Source organism: Nicotiana sylvestris, chromosome 4 (genome assembly GCF_000393655.2).
Source record: "Nicotiana sylvestris chromosome 4, ASM39365v2, whole genome shotgun sequence".
NCBI classification, from domain to species: domain Eukaryota; kingdom Viridiplantae; phylum Streptophyta; class Magnoliopsida; order Solanales; family Solanaceae; genus Nicotiana; species Nicotiana sylvestris.
Window position 1 is genome coordinate 78,931,571 of NC_091060.1, and position 17,274 is coordinate 78,948,844.

Sequence of the window (17,274 nt, forward strand, 5' to 3'; positions counted from 1 at the left end):
TACAAAATATATAGAAAACTTAAACGACTCCTACTGTTCATGAACGACCTTTACTGTTCATGAATGTGACTCGTACTATTTTCTTTACGACTTTTTTACATGACTCTTACTATTCATGAACGACCTTTACTGTTCATGATTATGACTATTACTATTTACTTTACGACTTTTTTACATGACTCTTACTATTCATGAACGACCTTTACTGTTCATGATTATGACTCTTACTATTTACTTTACATTATTTGTTTTCAATAGCTGTCTTCTTCTTTTGTCTTCTTGTCGATACCTTTATTCTAGTTGGACTTCTGGTACTTGGTTATCTTCTCCGTTGCATTTCGAACATATGTGGTCTGGATATTTGTGTCCCACTAGTTTGCAGTATCTTGTCAATAACTCATTAGAAATAAATTCATTCTTCAAGGCTCTTGTAGTTGGCTGTGCTTCTGGTTTTAGTAATGATAAAATCCATTTTTGGACTTCATCCATATCTCCTTGTCGTAGTTCTTTTGAATTGGCATATATCATTAACTGGTCTCTGGAATAATAACTCCAGATAGCATTTCCTTGTAGATAATTGTTAGCTAGTTCTTGAATAATAGTTGCTATACCAATTATTCTTTTGTTGGCATAGAAACTTGGTATCTCCATTTTCTGTATCTCCGGTTGTTGCTCTATTTCTTCCGGTATTATCATATCTCGTGTTAATCCTATCTTTATCACCTGTATAATGGGTTTTATTTCATCATATAGTATTTCAGCTGGTGCTGTATAGAATTTGATGAAGAATAGGTTGCCTTTTGTAATTCTTTTGAAGGTGACAAATGCTTTGTATAGCTCTGATATTCCAATTATTTCTTCTCCGTCGTGGGTATATACAGTGCTAAGTAGTCCGTAGTTAAACATGTCTTTACTAGGTTGACTTTTGTTTTTGGTTGGGCTATTAGCCTATTATATCCTTGTAGTTTTTGGGTTACATAATCCTGTGTTGGATCTGTAGTGGTAGTTGACCTGGGATTTAGGTTCAAAAATGTCTGAATTTTATATATATTCTCAATATATGTTTGAGTAATATGGTTATATACCTTTTTGTTGTGGTGTAGGCTATTAGCATATGTTGAAATTTGTGGGTTTTTAACTATTGCTTCTTTTGGCTTTTTTGATGTGAATGGCTTATCAAATATGTTGTTTAGATTTACATTGGTATGTAGCTTCTTGTTAACTTGTTTGCTTGTGCCTGCAGCTGTAGGTAAACAAACTTTGTCATGGGTTTTATGGAGTTTCCCAACGTCTCCTTCTACCTTTGGAAGTTTAGAGTCTTCCGATCGACTTAGCTCCGCATTTTTATAGTCATGATGCTGACTTTCTAGCTGTTGTAATCTTTTTCCCATACTCTCCATCTGTAAGGATAGAGTAGTAAGGATAGAGTAGTAAGGATTGCAAATATATCTTTTGGTTCTTGGTTCTCATCAGTTTGAGTACCTTTGTCTTGATAAGTAATCTGCAATAACATTTTTGTCAGTTCTTATTACTTCAATTGTAAATGTAAAATTCTGTATATTTAATACAAGTTTTCTTATTTCCTTCATAGTTACTGAATCTTGTACTTTCCGAGTTATCCACCATTTCACTTGTGTATTATCTGTTCTTACAATAAACTTGTTATAAACGATATATGGCTCAAATGCTAACAAACATTTATATAATCCAAATAGTTCTTTTCTATTTATCTCCCATTTTATTTGTTGTTCCGCGTATGATCCTGAATAATATCTACAATGGTGTTCAATTTTTTCATTATCAATTGGGGTCAGCAAAATCAACAATATAGGCCATCTCAGCAGCTGTACAACAACAACAATAACCTTGGGGCTATGCGACCACGAGGTCAAGTGGTGCCTTACCAAAGGCAATAGGTTATAACCTGCAAAATCAGCAGTAAGCTTGTCAACAACCATAACGACTACATAATGTGAGACATGAAGATGGCTTTGCTAAACTTGAGGGAATGATGCACCAAGTGATTGGGTCCACTGGAAAACTAAGTGATAAAGTAGACTCACATGAATTAGTGATAAAGAATATTGAGATCCAATTAGGCAAGATTTCGATGGCTTTAAATAATCATCCCTATGGGACGTTACCTGTTGACACACAAATAAATCCAAAAGAGCAGGGCCCAAAGCAGCTTATGGTAGTGAGTCTCCTAAATGATAGAGACCTAGATCTGGAGCAAGAAATTTCTCGCAAAAGCATACCTACTGAGACACTGGTGCCAGTACCCATTAAGATAGATGATTCAGCAGGTTTAACTAAGGTGACGGTACAGCATGCGCAAGAGAATGCTAACAAAGAAAAAGAAGTTGTGAAAGAGACCGAGGTTGCACCAGAACCGATAGTAGAACCAGTGCCTGAACAAGAAAAAAATCAAATCACAGGGAAGAAGCAACCTCGATCACCATTCCTACAGAGATTGGCCAAGTATAAAAAAGATGAGCAGTACAAGAAATTCTTGGAGATATTGAAGCAAATTCAGGTAAACATTCCATTGATTGATATGTCCCGTAAGTTCCATTTTCAAGACTTGATGTACTGTCAGTTCCACTTTCAAGACTTGGCCATAGATACACTGACTAAGACCTGCAATGCTATTGTGATGAGACCCATAGATGAAAAGCTATCTGACCAAGGAAGTTTCACAATCCCTTGCACAAGAGGCAACTATGCATTTTCTAAGGCACTGTAAGATTTGGGGGAAATCATAAACCTTATACCCCTAGCTATCTACAAAATCCTAGGCATTTGTCGAGCAAGACCCACGTCCATGTTACTACAGCTGGCCGACCAAATAGTGAAGAGTCCCTCTGGTATTCTTGATGATGTATTAGTACAGGTTGGGAAGTTTGTGTTCCCTGTAGATTTTGTCATTCTTGACTGTCGGGTTGACGAGGAAATTCCCATAATTTTGGATAGACCATTCTTGGACACTGGGAGAGTTTTAATTGATTGTGAAATTGGAGAGCTCAAAATGAGATTAAATAACGAAGAGATAACATTCAACGTGCAGAAATCTATGCGACAACCAAGTGAATTTGGCAATTGCTCTTTAATAGATGTCGTGGATGTAGTTTTGGAGGAGGAAGATGAGGCATTGAATAATAAGACCCTCTAGCAGCCTGTCTCATGAACTTAGATGAAGCCAATGGAGAAGATTTAGCAGAGTGGGTACTTGCTCTTGAAGGTCAAGGTTTTTGGAGAAGGGAGATCGAATTTGAGCCTTTGCACTTAGAGGAAAGAAAAACTCCTCCAGCTAAGCCATCGATAGAAGAGCCACCAAAATTGGAATTGAAGCCACTGCCATCTTATTTCAAGTGTGCACTATTAGGACCTAACTCAACTTTACTTGTTCTTATCTCATCTAGTTTGTTAGATGTGTAGGCAGAACAGCTTTTGCAGGTACTAATTAAGTGCAAGATTGCAATTGGATGGACCATTGCTGACATTAAGGGGATCAGCATGGCCTTCTGTATGCATACAATTTTACAAGAAAATGAGCACAAACCTTCCATAGAACATCAAAGAAGGCTGAACCCCAACTTGAATTAATTAGTGAAGAAAGAAGTGATTTAGATGCGGGAATCTTATTCCCCATCTCTGATAGTAACTGGGTTAGCCCAGTTCAGTGTGTGCCAAAAAAAGGAGGTATGATAGTAGTGAAAAATGAGAAGAACGAATTGATCTCTACACGAATAGTCACAAGTTGGCGAATCTGTATGGATTACAGGAAGTTGAACTTGACTACTAGAAAAGACCATTTCCCACTATCATTCATTGATTAGGTGCTAGATAGATTGGCAAGGAGGTCCTACTTTTTCTTTTTGGATGGATACTCGGGGTATAATCAGATCTTTATTGCCCCAGAGGATAGAGAGAAAACATCGTTCACCTGCCCTTATGGAATCTATGCTTTTCGGAGAATGTCATTTGGCCTATGCAACGCACCTGCCACATTCCAAAGGTGTATGATGGCAATCTTCATGGATATGGTAGAGGAAATAATGGAGGTTTTCGTGGATGATTTCTCAGTGATGGGGAATTCATTCGATGACTACCTTATAAACTTGAGAAGAGTATTAAAGAGGTGTATCAAGACGAATCTGGTACTCAACTAGGAAAAGTGTCATTTCATGATACATGAAGGTATAGTCTCGGGGCACTAGTGTCAAGTAAGGTCATTGAGGTAGATCGAGCAAAGGTTGATGTGATAGAAAAGCTTCCACCACCCACTTCCGTCAAAGAAATCAGAAATTTCCTTGGGTACGCCAGCTTCTGTAGGAGATTTATAAAAGATTTTTCCAAAATTGCTAACACCTTGTGTAAATTGATTGAAAAAATCACCCTTTTATGTTTTCTTGTTACTGCAGGGTAGCGTTTGAGGAATTGATGAAGAGATTGGTAACAATAACTATCGTAGTTGCCCCTAACTGGGAGCGACCATTTGGGCTAATGTGTGATGCAAGTGACTATGTTGTGAAAGCAGTTCTTGGGCACCAAAAAGATAAAATCATGCATCCAATTTACTACACAAGTAGAACGCTGAGTGGAGCCCAGGTAAATTACATTGTGGCCGAGAATGAGATGTTGGCGGTGGTGTTCGCTTTTGACAAATTTAGGTCATTTTAATCGAGAAGGAGTTAAAATCGTGCCTGATTTGATGGGTGCTACTGCGAAAAGAATGTGATTTGGAAATCCGTGAACGAAAAGGAACAGAGAACCAAGTAGCTAATCATTTGTCTAGGCTGGAAGGAGCTGAAAAGAAGGTTGAGGTAGAAGAGATTCTGGAAACTTTCCTAGATGAACAACTACTAGCCACGAGTCTTGAGGAAGCTCCATGGTATGCAGACATTGCAAACTACCTAGTGAGCGGTATTGTTCCTTATGACCTTTCCTCTGTCCAAAATAAAAAGTTTTTTCATTATTGTCACATGTATTATTGGGATGGGCCTTATCTGTTCAGGATTTGTAGTGAAAACATGATCCGGAGATGTATCCCCTAGATAGACCGGTCTTCTATTTTGTAGGTATGTCACGCGTCACCATATGGTGGGCACTTCGGGGAAGTAAGGACAATAGCGAAAGTCTTGGAGTTAGGCTTCTACTGGCCAACATTATTCAAAGATGCACATTTATGGATAAAGGGTTGTGATGAATGCAACCGAACTGAGAATATTTCCAGTCGACATAAGATGCCTATGAACCCAATACAGGAGGTAGAAGTGTTTGATGTATGGGGGATCGATTTCATGGGGCCTTTCGTTAGCTCATATGGAAACAAGTACATACTCATCGCTGTGGACTACATGTCCAAATGGGTGGAAGCTGTAGCACTCCCTATAAATGATGCAAAGGGGGTAATTGGTTTTTTGATAAAGAACATATTCACTTGATTTGGCACTCCAAGGGCAATAATTAGTGACGGAGGCACTCACTTTTGTAATCGAGCCTTCGCGAAGTTGTTAGAAAAGTATGATGTACGCCACAAGGCGGCCACCCCATATTATCCACAAATATGTGGGAAGTGGAAGTCTCGAACAGAGAAATAAAGAGTGAGTTGACTAAGACTGTGAATGCCACTAGAACGTATTGGGCGAGAAAATTTAATAATGCACTTTGGGCTTATCGAATGACTTTCAAAACTCCAATCGGCATGTCTCCATACACGTTGGTGTTTGGGAAAGCATGTCATTTACCGGTGGAGTTGGAGCATAGAGCTTGGTGGGTGTTGAGACAGTTGAATCTCGATATTGATGTTGCGAGAGCAAGTAGAGTCACGGAGTTGCACGAGCTTGATGAGTTTTTCTATCACGCTTTTGAGAGCACTAGATTATACAAGGAGAAAATGAAGATGATACATGATAAAAATATTATTGAGAGGATTTATAAACCCGAAGATACGGTATTGCTATACAACTCAAGACTGAGGCTATTTTCTGGAAAATTAAAGCCACGATGGTCAGGGCCTTTTCATGTGGTTGAAATTCACCCCACGGGTGCCGTAGAGATTGCTACGGATAATGACTCTCGCACGTTTAGAGTCAATGTCCACAGATTAAAACATTATGTGGGCATGGATGAAGCAAAGGTAGTGTCAGTGACCCATTTGATCGAGCCTCCGATGTTGAATGCACCGTAAATGCCCTTACATATGTCGTGCTGCGACGTTAAATCAGACATTTCATGGGAGGAAATCCATTGATTTGTTTTATTCGTCATGCCACGACGTTAACTTAGGTGCTTGTTGGGAGGCAACCCAACTCGTAGTGATTTTTAGTATAGTTAGAATTTTTTCTTTTTGTTTTTAGATACTAACAAGTTTGCAAGTGAGTTTGGGCGAGTCGCGCAAGGTTTAAAATGTCACGTGAAGCCAGGAAAATGCGAGGGTTAGCCAGGCCTTATGTTGGCGTTGCCTGGCTAAAGCGAGGGTCAGCCAGGCCTTAGGCTGGCATCGCCTGGCTAACGCCAGGGTCAGCCATGCCTTAGGATGGCAACGCCTGGCCAACACTAGATAGGTATTATTTTTCCATGTTTAAGTTATTTCTTCTTATTTTGGTCGAAACAAACCTCACAAACATGCCCTCACACACTTAACACTCTATAAATCAAACCCTAACCTCACTTCAACCATCACACACCAAGCTATACTAGAAATCTCACGAGAACACAAACACATTGCACAAATTGCTTGTTCACCCACACACAATCACCATCCACATAGAGGTCAAGCTTCATCTTGCTAGTCTTTCACAGTCATCCAAAATTCTAAGTCAATCTACTCCTCATAAAGCTTTAAAGGAACAAAGATGCCTCCCAGAAAAGACATAGGCAAGGGAATGGCCACTTCAACGGCCCAAGCTAAAGCAAAGTAAACCTCTGCACCCCATCCAAAGATAATAAAGGAGGGGAGAAGCTGCCTCTCGTATGATTGGTTCCTAAGTGGTGGCAACTGTAGCTGCCATGCATCCACAACCCCCAGGCCAATGGGAGTTTGGCATAAACAACATACCTCCACATACAAAGGATTGGTACAAGCATTGTAGGCCTAAACATAACCATTCAGACGTGGCTATCCAGGAACGCAGTGTGAAAGCGAAGTATCCGGCTGGAAAGGCATCCAGGATCTGGAGTTAAGCTATGTTTTTAAGAACACATGGGACATCAACCTCAACTTAGTCGGGGAATTCTATGCAGGATTTGACCCCTAGGAAACTGAGGAATTGGTACCAATCCGTGGATGCTTGATAGATTTTTCAGCTAATGCCATATGCAACTTTTTAGGTGCTCCAAATGTTCCTGTGGATCCACTGGAACAATTCATTCGTAGGCCTACTTTTAGAGAGTTGAGGCACATGCTCTGTGGGGTCGACTCTACTACTGTATGGGTTCAGGATAAGGAAACGAATCATCACAAGAGGTTCGCTAAAAAAAGATGAAGGCGGAAGCTCAGGTGTGGCTCAAGTTGATAAACGCACGGCTCTTACCGTGCAATCATGACACGCTTGTAAGCCGTGTGAGGACCTGTGTGCTATATTTCCTTATGACAGGGTAGAGGGTGAATGTGGGTTACCTGATCCGCCACCAGATGGCATCAGTGAGAACGAGTAAAAAATTGATCGAATGCCATTTCCTAATTTCCTGACTCGGTTCCTACAGGATGAGAGGGTTGAGTAAGAGCCTGAATTTGACCACACTATTGATCAGCTCATCCAACAAACGGACATCACTAATCTCCGGTTGAAAGGCAAGGCTGGGACACTAACAGGTGCTAAGTGCAGTGCGCGTGATGATAGTTTCATGGCCCATCTTTATGGGGTGATGGATTTGTAGCTACGGATAGGGGGTCGCCCGACCACACCTGACGAGAGGACTGATTTGGAGCAGCGATACTCGCTCAATGCTCATGCTCAGCAGCTGGTTGGTGTAGTAGAGGGATACAGACTTCCCGCTGATGAGGATGTCAACACACCAGAGCATTCTAAGGCTGAACAAATGCAGTTAGATGGCGAGGGAGATGGTGATAATGGAGAGAACGAACATGATAAAGAGTGGAGAGCGTTAGAGGATGACGACGCTGCATGACCAGGGAGTTTTCTTGTACCCTACTCTTTTTATTTCTTATATTGACTAATTGTAAATGCACTGAGGACAATGCATGATCTAATTGTTAGCTTGTTTTAATTTTTTTTAGTTGTTAGCTTGTTAGAATTTCTTGTTTTATTATTATTGTGTTTTCTTGTTAGTTGTTAGATTGTTTTTATTTTTAGAATTTGTCTTGTTTTGTTTTTATTATTAGTGCGCTTTTTTTTTGTGTTAGTTCATTTTAGGCAGAAATTTAAAAAAACATAAATATGTTGGACTCTTCCTGATGATGGATCTCCTAGACAGTTTTCTTGAGGGAAGTAAGTCTAAAGAAAATACCAAAAATTTTTTTTAGGTAATGTAGTAATTTCCCCTTGGTTTTTCTTTGGGCCGCGGTTCTTTTCCAGGGTTTTTAGTTGAACCGGGTGTAGGTCATTATTTTTAGGAGTAGGAATCACGTGGCTAAACACTTAATCACAGCACTATCTCTGAGCTTTGTGATGCCTTGAGAATAGGCATTGGTTATAACGCTTAGGCTCAATTTTTGACTCTAGGATAAATATCTTAAATTGTGGATTCTTAAATTTGCTTAGCTGCTTTGACTGGAGTGTCATGAAAAGAACCAATCCTGAATGAGTTGTGTGCCATATCCGTGTGAGGTTTGCATGTATTTTGTGCATTGCATTTGATGTCTAGAACTTGCCCCGTGTGTGTGCAAAGCGAAATAGTAATCTTGTTCAGTCTGAGAAGTGATATAGGCAGTTCTTTGATCAGCCAGATATATATAATGTACCCACCTAAATGTTATGTATCGTAGTTAAGCTCTTTGAGCCTATAATCCTGTTTCCTTGGTAACCACATTACAAGTCGTTCCCCTTGTTTGAACCGACCGTATATTTGAACCTTGTCCCCTCTCATGGGCACTTTAATTGTGATGAATTTTAGAAAAGTTAAAGTGTGGGGTGGTGGGTTGGCGTTTAAGTGGAACAATTGAAATAAGGAGAAAGGTGCACCATATGAAGAAATGGTGTGTCAATAAAAGCCATTTGGACAAAAAAGAAGAGAAAAAAGACAGAATATATATATATATATATATATATATATATATATATAGTAGTGTATGTAAAAAAAGAATAGTTCCTGATGGTGGTGGCTTTTGATGTATTGGTGCTTAAAGAAGTAGGGGTGAAATATAGTGAAGTTAAGGTGGAATCTTGGTTTGCCATAAGTATGGGATTGAAGATTGAAGTGTTTGTATTAAAGTGCTTAAGGGAGGTGTAGTCACTTATATCAAAATGCATCCTACCCGATCCGCAACCTATATTACAACCAATGAAAGTTTATTTAATCTTAGACTGAATGAACTCAATTAGTAAAGTATTACACTAAGAACAAGCTTATGTACGTCATTTCGGGCATATGAATGTTATTTTTGAGATCGAGTGAATTTTTCCTATCTCGAGTTCCTACGTTATTAAAATTCATGGTATGTGGAACTAAGCTATTTTGTTTGGGTAAGGGCATATGATTCATAAAGGAAAAGTAATGTTGTTGACCTCTATGTTAGAGTAAGTGAATTGTGAATAAAGCATAGTATTTGTGAGTCGATTATTGAGGTGTGGATGTCACTTCGTTATGCTTAATCTATTTTAAAGATTCTTGGTATAATGAGTTAAGGGAATTACTTAATAGGTTGTGTCCATAAGTGTAGTTTGAGTGCTCGAGGACGAGCAAATGTTTAAGTGTGGAGTATTGATGTGTGGTTATAATTCATGGTTTTTCACATTATATTCCTTAAGTTTTATATGCTTTAATGTTAAATTACACTTTGTTTGAGCGTAATGGAGTCTATTTTATGTGTAGATGCATCAGAAATGAAAGTAGAGCTAAAGGGAGGCTTAAACGTCGAAAGTGCACTCGAGAACGGTAAAAGGGCAAAGCTAGGAAAAATCCAGCTTGACCAGGATTTAGGCTTTTGAGGCCAGCTTAAAGCCAGGCCTAGTCAGGCGTTAGCCTGGCGACGCCAGCTTAAAGCCAGTTTGAGGCTGGCGTTAGCCAGGCGACGCCAGACCTAAGGCCAGGCCCATTCCGAGTTTTGAAGGTTTTAATTATTTCCCGGCTTGACGAGGAGTTGACTTACACGTTTAGGGCTTGTCCCAAACATATAAATAGATAAAAAATGCCACTTTAAAGGACTTTTTCAACCAGAGGCAAGAATAGCTCGTGGAACACTACTTGGGAGTTCGAATCATTGATTTCTACATCCCTCTATCTTTACTCTGTTTAATTATGCAAATTACTTTGGATATTGTTACTATGAGTATGAGTAGCTAAACTCATAATCTACGAATTTGATGGAACTTGTTGAAGGATGATTTTCTCGTTATGTTAATATATATTTTCCATAGTATTATCTCTATTTGTTCAACTATATTCTTATTGATATTGATTGAAAGGCCCTCAATTAACTATTTCTATTTAGTATGAATTACTTGGGAGAGAGTTTATATTTAGGTAGTTGTTGAACATCATCACTCCTAACTTATATGAGGGATCAATACGAAGGGTATAAAAGTGGGATTAGGGATAACGAAACCTTGGGTGTGATCTAAGTAAGTTGTACTTAAGGCTAGCTAGCGTAATTTGGGAGAATATATCTAGTATATTGTTTTAATTACTCTGGAGAGAGTTACGACAGTCAAAGTGCTCATGATCGATAGAGAAGACTTAGGTAAATATATAGCAAGCATAGCGGAAAAGATTCCGACAATAGGGGAAATCAGAACCTTAGATCATTCCAATTCTTGTCTATAACTATTTTTGATTCTATTAGGCTAGATAGTGTACTCTCAAGTGGGCAACATGAGAGGGAAAGGAACAGGACCGTCGATTGCACCACTGACCGACTAGTCTACCACAAATAAGCCTTTTTGATTTTAAAACAGTAAATTTGGAAGAGCGCGGACACTCATCAAGCTCCACAATATTGATAATTAGAACGAGTGGAATATGATGTGGAGAATGCTTTATGTAGAGATAATAACACATTGCCAAGTATTTGCATAATAACACAGTATTAAGATAAAACATAAAATACGTAAAAAGAAAGACAAAAGAAGATGTTAGTTCGTGGAATTTAGGGTTGTAATAAAGTAAGATATGAAGTAGGGGTGGGAGAGACATGATGTATTAATATTTAAGCAAATGAAGAGTAGTTTAGAGCAGATAACGTGAATAGGAAAGGGATATGCATGTTATAACTAATTTAAGCAAGGAAGGGTGGAGAAGGGAAGGGAATTGCAAATTACAACAAATTTAGACAAGTAACGGGAAAATAGAAGTAAAAGGAAAATGGATGTAATGACCCGACCGGTCGTTTCATGAGTTTTAGTACCATTCTCTCCATTTCTTCTTCTTTGTGTGTTCCTCAACTGTATTGCACCATATCGTGTTGGTTGTTCTGTGTTCAGAATCATCATGGAGTGAAATGAGACACTTAGTCTCTTATTTGGAAGCTTAAGTTGGAACAGTCAACCGGATGTTGACTTATGTGTAGAATTTCTCATATGTGAAGTATGATGGTTCAAATAGCTTCGTTAGGTGATTTGAGACTTAGGTGTGTGTTCAGAATGTAATTTAGAGGTTCATGATAGATTTAGGCTTGAATTGGCGAAATTAAAAATTTGGCGTTTTCCGGTCGGTAGTGGAAATCTTGATATCGGGGTCGGAATATGATTTCAGAAATTGAGTAGGACCGTTGGGTCATTAGTGACGTGTGTAAAAATGTTCAGGTCATTTGGATGAGGTTTGATAGGTTTTTGGATCGATTGCGGAATTCGGAAGTTTGGAAATCCTTAGACTTGAATCTGAGGGTGATTTGGTGTTTCGATGTTTTTTTGAGTGTCTAGAAGGTTGGAATAAGTTTGAATAGTGTTAGGTGACTTATTCGTATTTTGGGTTGAGGTCCCGAGGGCTTTGAAATGATTTCGGATAGATTTCGGAAAGTTTGAACTTGAGAAATTGCAACTTGGGGACCGCAGGTGCGAGCTCTGCAGGAGCGGAAAAGAGGCGTAGATTTGTGGAGGACCACAGGTGCGGCTTGGTACTGCATCTGCGATACCGCAGGAGCGTTAAGGCGACCGGAGATGCGAAGGCTGGTAGTATTAATTGAAATTTGCAGAAGCAGATATTTTCCGCAGAAGCGGAAGCGCAGTTGCGCTTATGGGATCGCAGGTGTGGAATCCCTGGGGCATAAATTATATAAGTTCCCCTTCCCGAAATTTAGACCATTACATCATTTTTGAAGTTTGGATTGAAGCTTTTGGAGGGTTTTGAAGAAGAAATCAAGGGGATACTTGTTGAGGTAAGATTTTTGAACTTAATACTCGTATCTATGGTGAATTTCAGTTGATTAAGCATGGAAATTGAAGAGATTAGGGGTGAAAAATTGGGAAATTAAGGCTTGAAATTGGAGAGATTAAATTGGGAATTTGAGGGACCATTTGAGGTCTGATTTTGATGTTTTTTGTATGTATAGACTCGGGAGTGAAAGGAGTTTCTAGTTTTGTGACTTTTATCGGATTCCGAGATGTGGGCCCCGGGGTCGGGTTTGACCAATTTATGGATTTTTGAGCTAATTTGATAATTTTCGCATGGGCTTTTGTTAGATTCAGAGCATTTAGAGGTCGGGTCGAGAGGCAAGGGCGTCGCGGAGTAGATTTTGCCCGGTGTGAGGTAAGTAACGATTGTAAATCTAAATCCGAGGGTATGAAACCCCGAAATTTCATACTGTTTTTATAAATGGGGTGATGCACATGCTAGGTGACGGACGTGTGGGTGTGCACCGGCAGGGATTATGACTAGGTCCATCCCGTGGCAACTGTAGAGTTGCATATTTTAATAAACTCTATATGAAATCTATGTTTTTAGAAATAATTCTGTTAACTTGGGCTAAATGCCATGTTTGGGGCCTTGTGTCGTACTGTGTGGACCCTCAAGGGTATTTTACTACTATCCTCACAATATTTTGATTCGAAAGCATATCCACGGTCATGATTTTTACCTGTTTATTGTTTGATTCAGTTTCATTACTCTACTTTCAAATATATGAAAACTGTTTGGGCTGAGTTCCCTGATTTTTCACTAAAATGTCCGAGTGGCTGTGAGGTTGATGACTGAGAGAGGTCGATGGACGGATGGTGAGTATTTTATACTTATGGATCGGGATACACGCCGTAATGATATATATATATATATATATGTATATGGATCGGGATGCACACCACAGCGATATGTTGGATCGGACTGCACGCCGCAGCGATATAGCACTTGGGTTGTAGGAGCCCCTTTGGCGTCTGGACACCCCCAGTGAGCGCAGTCTACTATATATTTATGGATTGGGCTGTATGCCGCAGTGGTTATTATGAGATATCTATTGAGCCGGAGTGCTTAAGTGTGAGTGTTGATTGATGAGAGTTGAGTCACGAGTGACTGAGAGGCTTGCCCTAGAGGATATATATATATATATATATATATATATATATATGAGTGATACTTTGCCTGAGGGGTTTGTTTATTGAATCTTATGTTTTCACTCTTCTTTTATATTGAGCCTTTATTGAGAATGTTGAACAAATATTTTAAACAACTTTCATTGAAACAGGAATTTTTACGAGATGTTCAGAATTGAGTTACTGATTGACTTGTTATTTCCACTGAGATTTTTATGTTATGATATGTATATGATTTTCAAATGCTCGTCACTGCACTCTGCCTTTATTTATAATTGTTACTTACTAAGTTGGCGTACTCATGTTACTCCCTGCACCTTGTATGCAGATCCAGGTGTCAGGGCGTCCGAGTGAGAGCTATTTCTACCTTCAGAGCATTTCCGGAGTTAGCAAGGTAGCTGCACAGCATCCAGAGCCTTGTCTTTCTCCTTCCTACCTATTAGTATATGCATTATCAAACTCATCTTGTATTGAGCAGATAGTATCACATTGTATTTTTAGTGGCTTATGACTAATGACACTAGGATCGGGTAGTGGTTGATGTTTCACATATTAGTTTCCGCTTTTTTTGAAATGTTTAAAAGACAGACTTGTGATAATATCTGATTAGTAAAGGAATTAAGAAAATGATCTATTTATGTTATTACTGTCGATTCGGCTTGCCTAGTACTGCGATAGGTGCCATCATGACCGGAGTGGTTTAGGATCGTGACAGTTTGGTATCAGAGCCTAGGTTATATAGGTCTCACCAGTCATAAGCTTGTTTAGTAGAGTCTTGCGAAACGGTATGGAGACGTCTACACTTAACTTCGAGAGGCTGCAGAATCTTTAGAAAAAACTTCACATTCTTGAATTCCTGTCGTGTGAATTTGTTGATTCTCGTAACTAAACTTCTGTTATTCTATTCTTTCACCGATGGTGAGGACACGTTCTACCGGTCAGGACGGACGACCACCAGTGTCTCCAGTTAGAGCCACTAGAGGTTGAGGTCGCGGTCGAGGCCATGGTAGGGGTAGGGGTGTAGCCCGCACAGCAGCTAGAGCAGCACCTGCAGATCCACCAGCCGTCCCAGTTCACGATTAGGTCCCAGTTACGGACGCTCCAACAGGACGAGCTCAAGCACCGGCCGTGCCGATTGTTATTCCAGGCCTTCAGAAGGCCCTAGCCCAGATTCTATGAGTGTGCACTGTCCTGGCTCAGGCGATCTCAGTTACTACAGGCACAACTACTTCTCAGGTTGGGAGAGGCACCCAGACTCCCGTCGCTCGCACACTTCAGCAGGTTGTGCAGGGACTTCAGACACCGGGGGCACCTCCAGCCAAGTCGGTTACACCTGCTCAAGAATATGTGGTACCATTTATGCCTAACGACGAGCAGCATCTACTGGAGAGGTTTGGTAGACTTCATCCTCTTGCTTTCAGTAGTGCAGAGAGCGAGGATGCCCAGGGTTTCTTGGACAAGTGTTAGAGAATACTTCGGACCGCAGGTATTTTGGAGACCAGTGGAGTCTCGTTCACTACTTTCTAGTTTTCTGGAGCTGTCTTTACTTGGTGGGAGGCTTATGAGAGGCGTAGGCTTGTTGATGCAGCACCCCTTACCTAGCATCAATTCTCCGCTCTCTTTTTGGAGAAGTATGTGCCACAATCTTGTACAGAGGAGCTACGCAGGTAGTTCGAGCAGTTGCATCAGGATGATATTACCGTGATGCAATATGAGATGAGATTTTCAGAGCTAGCTCATCATACTGTTTGGTTGGTTCCTACAGATAGGGAGAGGATTAGGAGGTTCGTAGATGGCCTCACATATCAGCTTTGGATTCTCATGACCAGAGAGAGGGCGTCAGGTGCTACTTTTGAGTAGGTTGTTAATATTGCCCGAGAGATTGAGTCAATTCGTCGCCAGAAGTGAGATGAGAGGGAGGCCAAGAGGTCTCGGGGATCTGGTAGTTTTGGTGGTGCTCCTTTGAGAGGCCAGTTTCAGCACGGTAGAGGCCGCCCATTCAGACATGCTCAATCAGCTCACCAAGTTCATCGTGGGGCATCATCGGGCCATGGTTCTCACAGTTCTCATCAGGGCCACTCATTACCTAGTGCCCTTCCAGCCCAAAGTTTGTCCCGTGCTACATCAGTTCAGGGCTATTCCATGCCACGTCCTTCTACTAGTCATCCCAGTGCTAGGAGTTCCCTTCAGTCCTCGTCTCCCGCACCAGAGAGTTATTATGAGTGTGGAGAGTTTGGGCATGTGAGGAGACAGTGTCCCCATCTTCTAGGGAGTCCATCTCAGCAAAGGAGTCAGCCCCCGACTTCAGCTCCAGTTACTTCACTACCTACCCAGGCAGCTAAGGATGGCGGTCAGCCAGCTAGGGGTCGCCCCAGAGGGGGGTCGATCTGGTGGTGGTCAGGCCCATTTCTATGCACTCCCATCCAGACCAGATGCTATTGCTTTAGATGCCGTGATTACAAGTATTGTCTTAGTTTTCCACAGAGATGCCTCTGTGTTATTTGATCCTCATTCCACTTTTTCACGTGTGTCATCATATTTTGCTCGTTATTTGGATATGCCTCGTAAGTCTCTTGTTTCATTTGTTCGTGTATCTACTCTGGTAGGCGATACTATTTTTGTGGATCGCGTATATCGGTCGTGTGTGGTGACCATTGGGGGTTTGGAGACCCGAGTGGACTTTTTGTTGCTTTGTATGATGGATTTTGATGTGATATTGGGCATGCATTGGTTATCTCTGTTTCGTGCAATTTTGGACTTTCATGCTAAAACAGTGATGTTGGCTATATTGGGTGTGCCACGGATTGAGTGGCGAGGTTCGACTGATTTTGTTTCCAGTAGGGTGATTTCATTTCTGAAAGCCCAGCGGATAGTTGGGAAGGGTTGTCTTTCTGACTTAGCCTTTGTGAGGGATGTTAGTATAGAGACTCCTACAATTGATTCAGTCCTGGTGGTGAGGGACTTTCTAGATGTATTCCTTGCAGACCTATCGGGCATGCCACCGGACAGGGATATAGACTTTGGTATTGATTTGGTGCTGGGCACTCAGCCATATCTATTCCACCGTATCGTATGACACCGGTGGAGTTGAAGAAGCAACTTCAGGAAATCCTTGATAAGTGGTTTATCCTGCCTAGTGTATCGACATGAGGTGCACCTATTTTATTCGTGAAGAAAAAGGATGGCACTATGAGGATGTGTATTGATTACAGGTAGTTGAACAATGTTACAATCAAGAACAAGTATCCCTTGCCTCGTATTCATGATTTATTTGACCAGCTTCAGGGAGCGAGAGCATTCTCCAAGATTGATCTCCGATCAAGGCATCACCAATTGAACAAAGTACAAACAAGAACAAGTATCTTAGGCACTCACCGCATATATATATATATATATATCAGGCTGCACACCGCATCGATATGTTGGATCGGGTTGCACGCCACAGCGATATAGCGCTCGGGCTATAGGAGCCTCTTTAGAGTCTACACACCCCCAGTGAGCGCAATCGACTATATATTTATGGATCAGGTTGCACGCCGCTGCAGTTATTATGAGATATCTATTGATCGGGAGTGCTGAGTGTGAGTGCTGATTGATGAGAGTTGAGTCGCGAGTGACTGAGAGGCTT

General features: G+C 40.7%; 3 protein-coding genes and 1 pseudogene across 3 annotated transcripts; 3 read left to right on the forward strand and 1 right to left on the reverse strand.

Annotated features, from left to right (window-relative positions):
- Window positions 1-291: 291 nt before the first annotated feature.
- LOC104231097 (uncharacterized) lies at window positions 292-1,513 on the reverse strand (annotated as a pseudogene).
- Window positions 1,514-2,824: 1,311 nt separating this feature from the next.
- Window positions 2,825-3,172, forward strand: LOC138889743 (uncharacterized). The gene has a single exon (XM_070173079.1). The coding sequence runs from the start codon at window positions 2,825-2,827 to the stop codon at window positions 3,170-3,172; it is 348 nt and encodes a 115-aa protein (XP_070029180.1).
- Window positions 3,173-4,025: 853 nt separating this feature from the next.
- Window positions 4,026-5,447, forward strand: LOC138889744 (uncharacterized). The gene is made up of 5 exons (XM_070173080.1): window positions 4,026-4,141; window positions 4,201-4,317; window positions 4,425-4,588; window positions 4,735-4,919; window positions 5,082-5,447. Exons 1-5 carry the CDS (start codon window positions 4,026-4,028, stop codon window positions 5,445-5,447), a joined length of 948 nt encoding a protein of 315 aa, XP_070029181.1.
- Window positions 5,448-15,990: 10,543 nt separating this feature from the next.
- On the forward strand, window positions 15,991-16,722 carry LOC138889745 (uncharacterized). Its single transcript, XM_070173081.1, has one exon. The coding sequence runs from the start codon at window positions 15,991-15,993 to the stop codon at window positions 16,720-16,722; it is 732 nt and encodes a 243-aa protein (XP_070029182.1).
- Window positions 16,723-17,274: the final 552 nt, after the last annotated feature.

Coding starts and splice junctions, on each gene's coding strand:
- LOC138889743 (XM_070173079.1), top strand. CDS start 2,825: ATGTTACTACAGCTGGCCGACCAAATAGTGAAGAGTCCCTCTGGTATT.
- LOC138889744 (XM_070173080.1), top strand. CDS start 4,026: ATGGCAATCTTCATGGATATGGTAGAGGAAATAATGGAGGTTTTCGTG. Junction 4,142..4,200: donor TTGAGAAGAGTATTAAAGAG/GTGTATCAAGAC, acceptor TGATACATGAAG/GTATAGTCTCGGGGCACTAG. Junction 4,589..4,734: donor GCATCCAATTTACTACACAA/GTAGAACGCTGA, acceptor TACTGCGAAAAG/AATGTGATTTGGAAATCCGT.
- LOC138889745 (XM_070173081.1), top strand. CDS start 15,991: ATGGCGGTCAGCCAGCTAGGGGTCGCCCCAGAGGGGGGTCGATCTGGT.